We start from the raw sequence: 17806 nt of genomic DNA, 5'->3' as shown, positions 1-17806 counted from the left end.
AATGGTTCAAATGGCTCTGAGCACTATGGGACTCAACTGCTGAGGTCATTAGTCCCCTAGAACTTAGAACTAGTTAAACCTAACTAACCTAAGGACATCACAAACATCCATGCCCGAGGCAGGATTCGAACCTGCGACCGTAGCGGTCTTGCGGTTCCAGACTGCAGCGCCTTTAACCGCACGGCCACTTCGGCCGGCTTGTTACAATCAAAGTATCAAGTGTACCGAAGCTTCTTGTCAAATATTCTGCGTTTTTTATCACTTCTTTTAGTGGGGCGCCAGGTTTTACTATGCTTTTTACCTGGTATGAGGGCCCTAGTTTGTCTTGCAGTATTTCAGCACAGTCTCTTCCATGACTGTCACTTAATATTAGTACTTTCATTTTTTCCGAGATTTTCTTGTTATGTAACGTTCTGGAATTTCTTTCGTTTTTGTCCTGCACATATATTGGTGCTTGAGAGATTATGTTCATCGGCGGATTATTCATACACTTTGTGGCGGATTGTTCACTTTGGGTTAATTTTCGCGTAAGATATTGAGCAAAGTTAGATTGCAAATTGACCTTGCTAGCATCTTGCACCCGGCGGTTATCAGTAGTTACACTTTTAAAATCACTTTCTGGATCCATTTCACGTAGGCGTACCCCCACATTAGCTTTGTTTTCAGTTGCAGTTTGTTTACATTCAGATTTTACAGGGCTACGATCACACGTGGCGCTAGACAACACACGATTTCTGAGCATTGCATTCTGAGCACGATTTACGGCTTGACTATTTCTCGTAGTACGTTGTCCCATCGAACGCCAATTTTTGTTACCGATATTTAAGTTCGGTGTGCGGATAACGAGTTCATTGTTCATGGTTTTATTGGTTACTGCCACTTCAAGTTCATTACACTTCAGTAATAGTTCATGATACTTCACCAGTAGGCTTTCAAGCTTCAGGTTGAGGTCCATTATTTCTTGTTTCAACGACATAATTATGTGATCCTGCGTTTTTAGAGTATTGTTTACTTTGGATTCAGCTGCTTGTATGATGCACTGGCAGCATGTCCACTGTTCTTCACTGTTAAAGTATTTCAGGTTAACTTTGACGCATTTTTCGTGATACCAGTAATTACAGTTAATACACAGAATACCTCGTATAACTCTTTTCGAACATATTTTGCACTTATTACGGTCGAAATTCGTTGGAACTGCAGGATCGGCAATTTGTACACTTTTACCCGGCGCCATCACATGCACAAATCAGTTACACTATTTTGAATTAATGGCAGATTACCTTCATCATTATTTACAATCAAATTTCCACCTTCATTCACAATCTGGCATCCATTCACAGTGTCATCTATTTTGCCAAAAACGTCATTCATTACTTGAATACATTGCCTCAGCATCATCAAAGACATCAATATTTGTAGCAACAACTTTTTGCGTAACAAAACCACTCATACTAGTATCACATTTATTCATAGTTTCACCCAAAACCCTACACTGTTAGTCAGTCTCATTTGCTTCCACTTCAATTATTGGTAACTCATTTATATTACTGCTAATTGTCAAAATTCCCTATACCTTTTCCTTATTAAGCTCAGCAGCTTACAATTCCCATCACCTGTTGAATTTGATAATTCTACCAAAGAACTGAAAGAAAAAATGGAAGAAATGTATATGATACAAAGGGAGATCAAAAACAATGAGCACAGGGATAAATACAAACAATACAAGTACCAGTTTTGCAAGCAAGTCAAAAGATTGAAAGCTGAAAAGATTAACTCAAAAATACAAAATTCAGATTATATTTCGAAGAACTGCTGGTCAATAGTAAATGAAATAAGAGACAATAAAACAAAACTAAAAGGTAATATCAACGTAGAGATATCTAATAACAATATTGATGTCACCAATCCTCAAGAGATCAGTAACATTTTTAATGACTATTTCATAGATACCATAGAATCTGACTTTTGTACCACAGATAAAGTACCTGTTGGAAGTCTTGCTGAGAACAATTCTGAAGCTAATCAACTCCATGGACTTGAAATCAAGGATATTTTGCAGCTCATCAGAGAATGTAAAAACAAAAAATCCGCTGGCTGGTATGAAATTTCTCCATTTTTATTTAAACAGTGCGAAAACAATATTGCATATCCTTTGGTGCATCTAATAAATAGTGTCTCAAAAGGAGTGTTCCCTGACATACTGAAATTAGCCATTGTTAAAGCTCTCTACAAAAAAAAGTGATAAACAACTAGTAGAAAATTACAGACCACTCGCTTTAACTTCCATTTTTAGCAAGTTAATTGAAAAAATAATTCTGAAATATATGTTAGAGCATTATAATAAGCACAACATCCTGGGAGATTTTCTTCATGGTTTCAGAAGTGGTCGTAGCACCATGACTGCAACACTTCAATTTATGCAGAAAGCTCTTGACAAAATTGATGAAGGCATGCAAGTAGTTGGAGTTTTCCTAGACCTGTCAAAGGCTTTTGATAGGATTGATCATGAGGTACTTCTGTCAAAACTGGCCACAGATGGCATAAGTGGAAAACTATTGCACCTCATCACATTGTATTTAAAAAACAGAAGACAATGTACCTCAATCTCACACAATAAGGGAGAAACATTAAAAAGTTATACATCAAGGGTCAGTGATATTAAATTTGGTGTGCCTCAGGGATCAATAATTGGTCCCTTCCTTTTTATATGTTACGTTAATGATTTCCCAAAGATATTAAAAAATGATACCTTCATTACAATGTATGCAGATGACGCTTCAGGCCTTTGATGGGGAAATGATATCCTTAATCTCGGCATAGAGGTAAAAAAAATTTATAAATATTGCAAAGGAAAAGTTTGAAAATGACAATCTAAAAGTCAACTTACAAAAAACAGATATAATCCCCTTCAATGTTGGTGATTTGCAAACTTGTATTGATTCTCAAGATAGTAATATTTTAGGGAAAATCTGCAGTGAGTGTAAATCCGAGGCATATGCATAGATGGCAAACTACTATGGACACAACAAATTGACAATGTATGTGCAAGGCTATTATCTAGCTTATATTTTTTAAGAAGAATAGCTCCATATGTCAATACCCAAATGATGAGAATGATGCATTTTGGTTTAATACATCCATTTCTAGCATATGGTCTTGCATTGTGGGGTGGGGCTTCCAAAACTCATGTAGACCGAGTATTTAACTCCAGAAAAGAGCCTTGAGAATAGTAGGCAAAAATGATGCTAGAATATAGTTTAAAGATTTGTTTATAAAATTAAAAATTCTGACTATCTACTCTATGTATATGTTTGAAACAATAGTATTAATTGTAGAATATAAGAAATATACATGTCGTAATATAGAAATTCATTATCACAATACTAGACAATTACAAAATTACCATATTATACACAGAAGACTGAAAAAACTGCAAACAGTCCATGTATTAATGGGGCAAAATACTTCAATGCAGTGCCAAATGAACTGAAGGTAATAACTGGAGAGACATTCAAAAAACATCTAAAATCATGGCTCATTGAGCAGTGCTTCTATAGCTTACTGTAGAAACTAAAATCTAAAGTATTATTATGTCAAATAATTTGGACTACATTCTGAAGTTCCTATTACAAAGTAAAATTAGATTGTATACTGTTGTATTGTATTACTAATTGCTATGCATGTAATTACATGTTTCATGCAAATAAATAACAAATTACAAATTTCATTCGCTATTAGCAAACATTCCATTTACATTTGTTATCTACCTTAGTCACAACTAACTGCTCCTCATTTACGTCACCACTAACCTCCAATGACACACATGCTCTGTTGAAATTACCTTCCTGCTCAATATCATTTATTTTACCGAGAGTTTCATTCATTGTCTGCATTGTTCACACCTCATTTACATCATTGATGGTTATTAATGATTCATATATCTTTTTCACCTCGACATTCATTTACACTATCATCCATTATATCAATATATTCCTTCCAAAACCACTTATTAATGATTCATATATCTTTTTCACCTCGACATTCATTTACACTATCATCCATTATATGAATATATTCCTTCCAAAATCACTCATGTTCCACGTAACACTCCTCCCACACATCATTTGTTTCATCCATGCCATCCTTCTTTCATAACTTCTTAGTTGTGTGAAAAGATAAAAGGAATATATACAGATGAAGAAGAGAAGGAGAACTGAGTGCAAACTCTGAGTCATGGTATACGGAAATTGTAGGAATCAAGTTGGAATTAACAATGATATAAATTTGCACCATTTGGCTTTTGACCTTATTTCTTATTCCTGATTTATATTCTAATGTTTAACTAATGGCAAATTATAGGAAAAGAGAAGGGAGCTACCCACCTCAAAATCATGTCTAGCTTGTAGAATGACTCATGAATGCATTTAAGCTTGTGGGTGCAGTATGAGTCATTCAGAATCAAGTGTTCTTTTCTGCACAGCCAAGGGAAAATAGAATAAAAAACATGGAGAAAAATTTAGAATGAGGACAGAATCTTACTGTGTAGTTTGATTAATGTTTAAGTTGTTAACATTATCTTTCTTTGAAACAAAATATATAATTATACTTTTGAATTCATAGAAATTATCTTCCCATACTCTCTCCAACACAAGATACTCATATGACTTTCAGAACACAGTCATAAATTTGGATGTAAATTATGCAGTTGTGACACTGCATAAAAAATTCTACACAATTGTAATTTGAGGCAATGTTACATATTTGGTGATTAATGCAACAGCACTCAGGTAAAAAGCAACAGGGTTTGCTTTCATTCAGTTCTCAGATTATCAGCAACCAATCTTTTCACTGTTTACTTCAAATTCTTGAATGCTAAGTTTAGATCACATTTGTGCACTGTAACAACTTCATCAGTTATGTAAATGGTAGTTTTGAAAATAATACTAAGAGTAAAATAATATTAACATTTCTCTTCTAAGACACTGCTTAAAAATTCTTAAAAAAACTAATTTTTGTTATTGCAGGTAACATTCCTGAGAAAGCAATTAAACCAGTTACAGGTAAAATTCAGTTTTTTGTAATTATTAGGAAGTGTTCTCACAACGACAAAATGTAAAATACTGTAGTTGATTGTATTTACCCATAAATTATTTTCAGATTGTGGAGGTACAGTAGAAAACTTTGGTGGAGCTATAACTATGATGAACATGGTAACAAATGGTGTTAAGATGTATGACTGTGTGTGGCTCATAAGACCCCCAAAAAACTATCTACATCTCAAAACACATCTGTATTTGAAAGTAGCAACATTTATGGACATGGGTGAGTGACTGCATATTACATCAGTTTTCAGTTTTTAACATTCCTCTTAATTTGTTTTTAGATCAAATTATTGACAGTTATAAGTTTAGAAATTCCATATAGATTTCGAGTCTGTATTGTGTGATTATACTCACTTATTACATCAAGACCACTAAGAAATTTGTCTTATTGTCAGCTGGAAACACTGAACTTGAAATCCTACGTGGCGTTACATCTGAACAACCAGTCCTAGAAACTCTGCGCCATCCAGTGACACAGCTGCAGCCACCACGCTACAGAGAGCATGTAGTTCCTGTTGATGTTGGTTTTTATGTGTCACTTCGTGGATCGTTTGGTCCTACATCTCGTCTTGCTATTGTTTATGCAGCATTCAGTTACATGGGTAAGCTATAAGAAAAAGTCACTTAGTTTCTTTAAAAACATTAGTATTGTTATGGAAGTGCCTTATCTTCTATCTGTATCTATGTAAATTAAAGTCTCCTGCTGTGGTTTCTGTCTGTATGTTTGGGCTAATCTTGGGAACTACTTTTGGGATTTTTGTACAGTTTTCAGTAATAGAGAGAGATAGAATTATGTTAATAATTTCTAAATATTCATGCAAATTGGCTGAACTATGATGAATTAAAGTCCTTTGGCACTGTGAAAATGATGGCATAGCCATCTAATGGTGGATGACAGAACTCATTGTAAACATCAGTATATTTTATTAATTAAAGTCCACACTGCATATTCTGTCCATACATGTGGGCTAATCTCAGGAACTACTGCAGGGATTTCAATACAGCTTTCACTAATAGATAGACTGATTCACTAGGAAGGTTTGTGGGCACATGAGGCAGGTTTAAGGCCTCCCGACTGCAACTCCAAGCTGACAAGAGCTGCCACTATTGGGAAGCTGTTGCAAGCTACTGCTGACTTCAACAACAAGCTGCAATGCTAGAGATATCAGATATTAAGCTGATTACAACAGACTTTTTAGGGCAAAGTTAGTGTTTCATGGGTCTGAAGAGAAATCTGGGAAAATCTCAAACAGAAAATGTAGCTCATGCAGGACAGCTGCTGGAGTTGGACCACCAGTAAGTCAGCACAGTAGCTCACAGCTCCCATCACTGCTATGAGCTATCACTCCAAATGCCAATTGAGTATGTAAAAGATGACACTGTTGCCCCTTCAGAACTTTCCTGCTGTGTGCTGCTTAAATAATTTTAGTTATTTGAAAGGGCTGATTTCAGTTGCTTAACACTTTTTTCTACATACATTAAAGGAAAGGCAACCACTCACCTAGAGCTGACTGATTTGTGGCACATAGAAACATACAACAGAATACAGTATTCACAACTGCTTTCAAGCTCTTGCTCTTGCTACAGACCATTGAGAGCAGTTGCCTGAGTAGATCGAGGTGGGATGGGATAGAGAAGGATGCACAATGCAAGGAAGGGGGATTGTGGGATAATGTGAGGCAGGTCTTTCAGTGGATGACTCAGCTGCTGCACAGCAAGACAAAAGGTGTTCAGATGTAGAACATATAATAGATGGAGAGAGGGAGGAGAACAAGGTGGAGATGAAGGGGAGGTCAGGGAGGGAAAGTGGATAGGAAGAGGGGGGTGAGAGAGAGAGAGATAGAGAGAGAGAGAGAGAGAGAGAGAGAGAGAGAATGCCTGCATGGGAAAGGGGGGGGGGGGTGATTGGTAGGAGAGGGCAGCAGTACACCATCTGAGTGGTAAAGAGTGAAGAGAGAAGAGAAAAGGTAAGGTGAGGTGGTGGGAACCAAATTAGTGGAGGTTTAGGCCAGGAGGATTGCCAGAGTGCAGGACATGCTGGAGAGACAAATCCCATGTGTGTAATGCACAGAAACTTTTGCTGAAAGGGAGTATCTGAATGGTTCATGTAATGAAGCAGCTGTTGAAGCCATTTGTGTTGTGGTGTACAGCATGTTCAGTGTTTCTAGTTTACAATTTGCCACAGTTTGGCAGTGGCCATATGTATGAGTAGACAGTTCATTACTTGTCATCCCACATAGAATGCTGCACAGTGATATACAATGTGGCTGCTTCCAAGTGTGACCCTGCCTTTTGTAGGATAGGAAATGCCTGTTACTGGACTGCAGTAGGAGGTAGTGAGTTGGTGTATGGGATAGGTCTTGCACCTGGATCGACCACAAGGCAATGATCAATGGAGTGCAGGATCAGGAGCAGGATTGGAACACGTATGACAAGGACATTCTGTAAGTTCAGTGGGTGGTGAAACACTACTTTGGATGTTGTCAGAGGAAGAGATGGCACGGGAGATCTGTTTATGGATTAGCTGGATGTGATTCTGTCTGTCAGTAAAGGCCCTGGTAAAGTTATCATAACATTTTGACAACTCCTGCTTTCCAGTGAAGGTACATCAATTCAGGGTGGCTCCTCAAATTTGAAAAAAAAAAAAACCTGAGAATCTCAGCTGTGAGGGAAAGATGCTGTCAGGAATCTCATGATAAATCAATGGTGAGTTGAGAGGGTGGGGATAAACAGCAGTTTAACCACTGTTTTTAAACAATGATAATTTCTATGGAATAATATATCTAAAAACAAAGATGATGTGACTTACCAAACGAAAGCGCTGGCACGTCGATAGACACACAAACATACACACAAAATTCAAGCTTTTGCAACAAACTGTTGCCTCATCAGGAAAGAGGGAAGGAGAGGGAAAGACAAAAGGATGTGGGTTTTAGGGAGAGGGTAAGGAGTCATTCCAATCCCGGGAGCGGAAAGACTTACCTTAGGGGGAAAAAAGGACAGGTATACACTCGCACACACACACATATCCATCCACACATATACAGACACAAGCAGACATATTTAAAGACAAAGAGTTTGGGCGGGGATGTCAGTCGAGGCGGAAGTGCAGAGGCAAAGATGTTGTTGAATGACAGGTGAGGTATGAGTGGCGGCAACTTTAAATTAGTGGAGATTGAGGCCTGGCGGATAACGGGAAGAGAGGATATATTGAAGAGCAAGTTCCCATCTCCGGGACCCGGACAGTGTAACACTGTGCCAAGATGTGCTGGCCGTGCACCAAGGCATGTTTAGCCACAGGGTGATCCTCATTACCAACAAACACTGTCTGCCTGTGTCCATTCATGTGAATGGACAGTTTGTTGCTGGTCATTCCCACATAGAATGCATCACAGTGTAGGCAGGTCGGTTGGTAAATCACGTGGGTGCTTTCACATGTGGCTCTGCCTTTGATCGTGTACACCTTCCGGGTTACAGGACTGGAGTAGGTGGTGGTGGGAGGGTGCATGGGACAGGTTTTACACCGGGGGCGGTTACAAGGGTAGGAGCCAGAGGGTAGGGAAGGTGGTTTGGGAATTTCATAGGGATGAACTAAGAGGTTACGAAGGTTAGGTGGACGGCGGAAAGACATTCTTGGTGTAGTGGAGAGGATTTCATGAAGGATGGGTCTCATTTCAGGGCAGGATTTGAGGAAGTCGTATCCCTGCTGGAGAGCCACATTCAGAGTCTGATCCAGTCCCGGAAAGTATCCTGTCACAAGTGGGGCACTTTTGTGTTTCTTCTGTGGGAAGTTCTGGGTTTGAGAGGATGAGGAAGTGGCTCTGGTTATTTGCTTCTGTACCAGGTCGGGAGGGTAGTTGCGGGATATGAAAGCTGTTGTCAGGTTGTTGGTGTAATGGTTCAGGGATTCCGGACTGGAGCAGATTCGTTTGCCACGAAGACCTAGGCTGTAGGGAAGGGACCGTTTGATGTGGAATGGGTGGCAGCTGTCATAATGGAGGTACTGTTGCTTGTTGGTGGGTTTGATGTGGACGGACGTGTGAAGCTGGCCATTGGACAGGTGGAGGTCAACATCAATGAAAGTGGCATGGGATTTGGAGTAGGAGCAGGTGAATCTGATGGAACCAAAGGAGTTGAGGTTGGAGAGGAAATTCTGGAGTTCTTCTTCACTGTGAGTCCAGATCATGAAGATGTCATCAATAAATCTGTACCAAACTTTGGGTTGGCAGGCCTGGGTAACCAAGACGGCTTCCTCTAAGCAACCCATGAATAGGTTGGTGTACGAGGGGGCCATCCTGGTACCCATGGCTGTTCCCTTTAATTGTTGGTATGTCTGGCCTTCAAAAGTGAAGAAGTTGTGGGTCAGGATGAAGCTGGCTAAGGTAATGAGGAAAGAGGTTTTAGGTAGAGTGGCAGGTGATTGGCGTGAAAGGAAATGCTCCATCGCAGCGAGGCCCTGGACGTGCGGGATATTTGTGTATAAGGAAGTGGCATCAATGGTTACAAGGATGGTTTCCGGGGGTAACGGATTGGGTAAGGATTCCAGGCATTCGAGAAAGTGGTTGGTGTCTTTGATGAAGGATGGGAGACTGCATGTAATGGGTTGAAGGTGTTGATCTACGTAGGCAGAGATACGTTCTGTGGGGACTTGGTAACCAGCTACAATGGGGCGGCCGGGATGATTGGGTTTGTGAATTTTAGGAGGAAGGTAGGGGTGCGGGGTGTCGGTGGGGTCAGGAGGTTGATGGAGTCAGGTGAAAGGTTTTGTAGGGGGCCTAAGGTTCTGAGGATTCCTTGAAGCTCCGCCTGGACATCAGGAATGGGATTACCTTGGCAAACTTTGTATGTGGTGTTGTCTGAAAGCTGACGCAGTCCCTCAGCCACATACTCTCGACGATCAAGTATCACGGTCGTGGAACCCTTGTCCGCCGGAAGGATGACGATGGACCGGTCAGCCTTCAGATCACGGATAGCCTGGGCTTCAGCAGTGGTGATGTTGGGAGTAGGATTAAGGTTTTTTAAGAAGGATTGAGAGGCAAGGCTGGAAGTCAGAAATTCCTGGAAGGTTTGGAGAGGGTGATTTTGAGGAAGAGGAGGTGGGTCCCGCTGTGATGGAGGACGGACCTCGCACAGAAGAAACACAAAAGTGCCCCACATGTGACAGGATACTTTCTGGGACTGGATCAGACTCTGAATGTGGCTCTCCAGCAGGGATACGACTTCCTCAAATCCTGCCCTGAAATGAGATCCATCCTTCATGAAATCCTCCCCACTACACCAAGAGTGTCTTTCCGCCATCCACCTAACCTTCGTAACCTCTTAGTTCATCCCTATGAAATACCCAAACCACCTTCCCTACCCTCTGGCTCCTGCCCTTGTAACTGCCCGTGGTGTAAAACCTGTCCCATGCACCCTCCCACCACCACCTACTCCAGTCCTGTAACCCGGAAGGTGTACACAATCAAAGGCAGAGCCACGTGTGAAAGCACCCACGTGATTTACCAACTGACCTGCCTACACTGTGATGCATTCTATGTGGGAATGACCAGCAACAAACTGTTCATTCGCATGAATGGACACAGGCAGACAGTGTTTGTTGGTAATGAGGATCACCCTGTGGCTAAACATGCCTTGGTGCATGGCCAGCACATCTTGGCACAGTGTTACACCGTCCAGGTTATCTGGATACTTCCCACTAACACCAACCTATCCGAACTCCGGAGATGGGAACTTGCTCTTCAATATATCCTCTCTTCCCGTTATCCGCCAGGCCTCAATCTCCACTAATTTCAAGTTGCTGCCACTCATACCTCACCTGTCATTCAACAACATCTTTGCCTCTGCACTTCCGCCTCGACTGACATCCCCGCCCAAACTCTTTGTCTTTAAATATGTCTGCTTGTGTCTGTATATGTGTGGATGGATGTGTGTGTGTGTGTGCGAGTGTATACCCGTCCTTTTTTCCCCCTAAGGTAAGTCTTTCCGCTCCTGGGATTGGAATGACTCCTTACCCTCGCCGTAAAACCCACATCCTTTCGTCTTTCCCTCTCCTTCCTTCTTTCCTGATGAGGCAACAGTTTGTTGTGAAAGCTTGAATTTTGTGTGTATGTTTGTGTTTGTTTGTGTGTCTATCGACGTGCCAGCGCTTTCATTTGGTAAGTCACATCATCTTTGTTTTTAGATATATTTTTCCCACGTGGAATGTTTCCCTCTATTAATTTCTATGGAATAATATTCATGTAGTTAACACAGTTTGAAATTTTAAAAATTATGATTTATAAAACTCAATAAAATTAAATTTCACTGTTAGGTAAAAAAAAAAGGATTCCCTGAGATGTTATGAAATTCCTGATTTTTCCAGGTAAAATATAATTGCCTGATAATTCCAGTTTTTCCAGAAGAATCACTACATGTGGCATCCACAAGTGGAGAGGTTGCAAGGATGAGACTTTTTGACATGGAACAATTGACAGTTGCCATAGTGGAGATAATGTTAGTGAGTGTCGTCAATATGAACAGACATATTTATGAAAGCCATGTGAATAGTAGAGATTGACATCTAGGAAGATGGCTTGTTGAGTTGAGAAAGAATAGGTGAAGCAAATTTGGGAGTAGGTGTTGAGGTTATGAGGAAAGATAGTGTTCCATGACTGGAAGGACTTGGGCCTAGAGTATGTTGCTGTATAAGGATGTTAAATGTGAATGTCGTGTGACTAGGGCCTCCCGTCAGGTAGACAGTTCTCCGGGTGCAAGTCTTTTGATTTGATGCCCCTTCGGCAACTTGCACTTCAATGGGGATGAAATGATGATGATGATGAGGACAACACAACATCCAGTCCTGAGTGGAGAAAATCTCTGATCCAGCTGGGAATTGAACCCGGGCCCCTAGGATTGACATTCTGTTGCACTGACCACTCAGCTACCGGGGGCGGATTCAAGGATGTTGCATCCACAGTTACCTTTTTTATAACTTCCAACATAGCTCTCTATATAATACCCACAATTTATTTCCATCATAACACTTTAAGCATAAAGTTTCACCTTCTTATTTTCAGTCCTTGTAACTACTTTTTGCTAATGTTTCCAGTCACTGCTTTTGTCTCCTGACCATCTGAATCCATGCTCATTCTACCTCCACCAATTCAAAAACTCTGGTTTGGTCTAGCAAAACACCAATCATACATTCTCTTTTTGAAATCTTGTCTGGTGCTTTGATAGTTTCTGTTCCTCTCACATCTTTTCATTCTGTAACCACAACTTCCTGCAAAACTATCACTGCAACAGAAACTCTCCCCATTCACCAGTTGGAACAGCATTCCTAGCACCATTTGAAAAAGCTGTCCCACCTACTCTTGTCCTATGCTCACATACAATTACCCATAGCCAAAAAGAGTCTACCACTCTGATCTAACTCTTCTCTGATCAATGCCTCATGGCTCGTAACTATGCCTTGCTGCCTTATTCCACCTTCCACATCCCCAAAAACGTCCTTCACTCTCCATGAAATACACTGCCTACTGCCCCTCAATATCCATACTGTAACACTGTTGTCAACCTTTTTGGCAAAGCTCTGACCCTTACAGGGGTGTCAGTACTTTCTAAAGCCCTCAGCTTCAGCCCTAAACCTAAATCCAACCATGCTGGACTTGTAGAAGACCTTCTTTTCTTTACTCATTCTCTACAGTGAAAACATCTCTTCACCACACCCCCCACTGACAGCTCTTGGTGAAAAACTCCACACAGAACCTTGTTTGAAACAGTTCCAATCTCCCTCCAACTTTGATCCTCCTGCCCTTCCACCAAGTCATCCCCTGGCAGTCTTTGAGAAATTTCTCACTTCTAACCTGGTCTCACTGTCCTTTCCTACATTCCTCCTCAGCGAGTCCAATGTCACTCCCATGGAACATACAACTATTCATAACTTGAAACCCAATCCAGAACTTATCATCTTTCCTGCAGTCAAAGACTCCACAACAGTGGCCATGGATCATAAAACCTATGTGGTTGAGGGTCTCTTGACAACTTCCTGACACTGCTGCATACAAACCTTACAACCATGATCCCATCTCAGGAGTCCAGCAGGACCTGTAGCAGCTCCTCATGGACTTAGGTCCATCCCAAAACCTGACACCTGAATCCATCTCCTTTCTCACATCAGCTACCCCCCATGCCCCACACTCCTTCCTTTTATCTACTTCCCAAACTCCACAAACCCAATCCCACCTTGTCTCCTTATTGGTCATTCCATTGTGGCTGGGTACAATGCTCCCACAGAACCTCAGCTTCTGTTGACCAACACCTAAATATAATCCATAACATCCCATCTGACATTCAAGACACTGCTCATGTCCTTCACTGCCTTTCCACCGTCCCTGTCTTGTTACCTCCAGACTCCTTGTTGGTCACTGTGGATCCAATATCCTTATATATGAACATTTCCCATGTCCATGGCCTTGCAGCCATGGAATACTACCTTACACTATGTTCTTCTGAAACTAAACCCTCCACCTCTTTCCTAATCCTCCTAGTCAACCACATCCTAGCCCACAATTACAGTGTGTCAACTATCTGAACATCAGTCAATCCAATGACTGATTACCCAAACTGTTACTCTCTTATGAGTGTTGCCCTTCCTGTACCAATGCTGTCCTGCTGAGAATAGTAATCCTTCATGCTCTATAATGATCACTTATGTCAACTTTGCAAAGTACACTTGCGATATAAAGTGCTTGGATGTCAACATGTTGTCCTTTCTTTGAGAGATAAATGTGACATTAATAAAATGTTAGATAAAGGTGAATCTCTGATCAAGTAATCTAATGAGTGTGAGCTTGGTAAGTTGCCAATTGTGGATACGAAGAAACAAAAGAAGTATCACAAATTTTTTACCTAAGCTTAATTTACTGAAGGATCAACAAGTCATAAAACTATGAAGCTTGCCATGAGCATGGATCTAGGTGATGTTTACGAGTGGTTTACACAAAAAAGATCCAAAATTGTTAAGGTTTTCGTAGCCACGTGTTGAAAAACTGCCTGTTGGCTTCTGTCTTGGTTTCTTCAGCCGACATTCATCTGATGATTTTTTTATCATTTTGCCAGCACGAGTGGCTGGCAATGTCAAAGTTTCACCCTCCATTGCTGATGGTGGACTGGAGCTGAGCTCACTGCCACAGACTGTTTGTACCTGGCGTGCCAACGTCCAAGGGCTTCACCTTGGTCATTTCAGGTATGGTTCTCAGGCTACCTGCAATGGTCATTCGCAGCAGTACAGGAAGCCAGGATCCATTTACCTTGAGGCTTTCTTCTTTCTTGTTGAAGATTTTCTCATGTTTGTGTATTTCTATAGCTTCTCTGAACAAGCGGGTGTGATAGGTCTTCTCTACATCCAGAACTTATGTGTCGGCAAATTTTACTACATGGTCAGTCTCATGCAGTGCGCACTCTGCCACAGCCGATTTCTCCACCTGGCCCAACCTGCAATGCCGCTTATGTTCTGTTATCCTGATGTTGATTGATTGTCCAGTCATACCAACATAAACCTTCCCACATGTGCATGGTATGCAGTATATTGCCGATCTGAGACACTCTTTGATCTTACTTGTCAGTTTGTAAATAGTCTTTATGCTGTGTTTGCGGATTATATGGCTGTTTCTGTCCGCAACTCTGGGAATGTATGGTAGAAAGGCCATACCAGACATTTCTTTTTCTGATGTCTCACTACACAAACTGTTTACCTCTGTTATACTTCTAAAATCATTTGTGGAGTGCCGATTGCTCTTCAGAACTCTTTATAAGTGTTGTGTTTCATGTCTGAGGTGCTGTGGCTCAAATATTTGTCTTCCTCATGTTACAAACGTACTAATCATGCATCTTTTCAGGCTCAGGCGGTGATTTGATAGTTTGTGCAGGTATCAGTCCATGGGTGTTGTCCTTTTCTACTTCCATGGTAAATTTTGCATTGGCATTGAGACTGTTTCCCACTGCCTCACCTGCACTGCCTTCTCCCACCATTCACTCCCCCCCACCCCACCCCCCACCACCACCCACCCACCCAGGTATGCAGGCATATTCTCTCTCTCTCTCTCTCTCTCTCTCTCTCTCTCTCTTTCTCTTATATATATTACATGCTCTACCCTTTGAACTTCTTTTGTCTTGTTGTGCAGCCACTGAATCATCTGTTGAAATACCTGCCTCACAATACCCTGCTATCCCCTTCTTGCCTCGCACTTCCTTCCCTATTGCTCACGATCTCCATCTTCTAAGGGAACTGCTCTCAGTAATCAATAATCAACAGTCAGTCTTGTCATGGCCCTGGGTGTGTGCATTTTGGTGTCTGTTTGTGTGTGAATATGTGTACTTTTGCTATAGAAATGGCAAGAGCTTGTTCTGTTGTGTGTGTCTATGGGCCACACATCAGTCAGCTCTAAGTAAATATTTGGATTTCCTGTATTCTACATAGTATTCCATTCAGGAAGTCCATCGTTATTATTTAATATTTTGCTCTACATTTTAATCATAACTCTATCCAGTGGCCCGTAAACAAGATTACTGCCACACAAGACAAGTAATCTGGCTCTAGATATTTATTGCTACCTTATATAGACAGACTCTACTTACCATAAAGAAATGGTTTTGGAAATAAGTTGAGTACCACAGCTGTCAGTTATGTGCCCTTCTGAAAACCTATCTGTGTATCATAAAAGAGGTTATTTCCTTCAAAATAACTTAATAGCTGATCTTTCATTATGGATTCCATCAGCTTAACTGGCACTGGTGTTATAAATATGGGCGTTTAGGTTGACAATTCATGTGAATTACCTTTCTGGTAAATTGGTACTTTGCATGCTATTTTCAGGAAGTTTATAAATTGTCCAGCTTGGAAGCATTTACTTATTAATATTGTCAGTGGTTCAGCAATCTCAATTTCACATATTACAGTTTTTGATGTCGTACAGGATGTGCCATAAGTATCAGGGCTTCCTGAGTGTTTGTAGGTTTTTACTATTTTTCTTTGGTCTTTTGGATACACTCTTTCACATACACTCTCTTCCACATTGTCAAGCTACATTTATTTCCAAATTTCACAGCAAGGAGGCAGCTAGGGGATGCTTCTAACATCTGCCCTATATCACATATCACATTTATGTGACTTGCCCTATTCTGTGATTATAAATGAAGAAATAGGAACAGTATACATAGATATGAGTACTATTCCATCAGAACCCAAGGATTTATCCTAGGAGAGATACTGTCTCACCAGTAATGAAGATTAATTCTGAAGTAATAGATCAACAATAAGGACTTTTTGCAACATATATTTCCATTTAACAACATCTAATATTTTTGTGAAGTAGCTGTGGCAGCTCAAAAGACTAATCTAAAAACTACACAGTCTATCCTACAGGAAAGGTGACTGATTTTATATTCACATAGCTACTATTGCCAACTGTGAATGGACACATGAATTAACTAGCATGGTATTTCAACTACCTTCCATTTTACATTTAGTGCCATAGGCTGCTCATAATAACTAAAACTTTAAAAAACAGTATGTTTTGAACTTCAGTCATGAAAGGAGCTAAGGAGCAATGTACAAAAATCAAGTTTTGTTTTAAATTGGGTAAAACTGCCACAAGCACTTTTGAAATGATACACACTGGTTATGATAGTGAAGAATGTGTTGTAAAGATTTTTTTAAGTGGTAGGAAAGGTTTTGTACCTGGAGAGAAATCATTGAAGATAGTCCATATCTAGGAGCCTTGGTGACAGTTCGAGCCAAAGAAAATGTTCAAAAAGTGGCAGAAATTCTTTGAAATAATCATTGCGCATCTAACAGGTTACTTGAGCTGGTCACAGGAAATCCTAAAACATCTTTGCATTGCATTCTAACCAAACATTTCAGCAAAGAGAAGACCTGTTGTCCCTCTGTGCCCCACTCACTCTCTGAGGATCCAATGAAACATGGCATTTTCAATAAGAGTGACTTACAAAGTGCCAAAGTTTGGAAAGGAAACATCCAGAATGAGATTTTCACTCTGCAGCAGAGTGTACGCTGATATGAAACTTCCTGGCAGATTAAAACTGTGTGCCGGACCGAGACTCAAACTCCGTTGCCCCAGGCTGTGGCTAAGCCATGTCTCCACAATATCCTTTCTTTCAGGAGTGCTAGTTCTGCAGGGTTCGCAGGAGAGCTTCTTTAAAGTTTGGAAGGTAGGAGACGAGGTACGGGCAGAAGTAAAGTTGTGAGGACAGGGCGCGAGTCGTGCTTGGGTAGCTCAGTTGGTAGAGCACTTGCCCGCGAAAGGCAAAGGTACCGAGTTCGAGTCTCAGTCCGGCACACAGTTTTAATCTGCCAGGAAGTTTCAAACATCCAGAATCTTTGAGACCACAAAAAGTGTGCATGTGGAAAAGCTGTGCCAAGACACCACTCACTGTTTACTTTGATTAAAAAAGAATTATCCATAATAAATTTGTTCCAGAAGGTCAAACTGGAGCTATACATTACTAATGTGGTGTTTTAAATCATTTATGGGTGAGGATTGTTTGGGTTTTATCTGACTACCAGAATCAAGCAACAAGGTGTTTGTTGCACAATGCACCAGTGCACAAAAGCAAGATTGTATATGATTTATTGGCTCAAAAATGTACCACAATGCTTGAAAATCCTCCTAATTTGCTTATGTGCAGCTTTTGCTTATTTTGAA

The 17806-nt window shown here is 40.7% G+C and overlaps 1 protein-coding gene across 6 annotated transcripts in view; it reads left to right on the top strand.

Annotated features, from left to right (window-relative positions):
* LOC124618006 overlaps nt 1-17806 on the top strand; it is a 119235-nt gene that overhangs the window by 57472 nt on the left and 43957 nt on the right. For all 6 annotated transcript variants that reach the window (XM_047145314.1, XM_047145315.1, XM_047145311.1 and 3 more), the window contains exons 6-8: nt 5025-5060; nt 5158-5322; nt 5498-5704. In XM_047145314.1, coding sequence (XP_047001270.1) covers nt 5025-5060; nt 5158-5322; nt 5498-5704 — 408 coding nt within the window. The remainder of the gene's footprint in view (nt 1-5024; nt 5061-5157; nt 5323-5497; nt 5705-17806) is intronic.

This window comes from Schistocerca americana, chromosome 1 (assembly GCF_021461395.2).
Source record: "Schistocerca americana isolate TAMUIC-IGC-003095 chromosome 1, iqSchAmer2.1, whole genome shotgun sequence".
NCBI classification, from domain to species: domain Eukaryota; kingdom Metazoa; phylum Arthropoda; class Insecta; order Orthoptera; family Acrididae; genus Schistocerca; species Schistocerca americana.
This window is presented reverse-complemented; position numbering and strand designations above follow the sequence as displayed.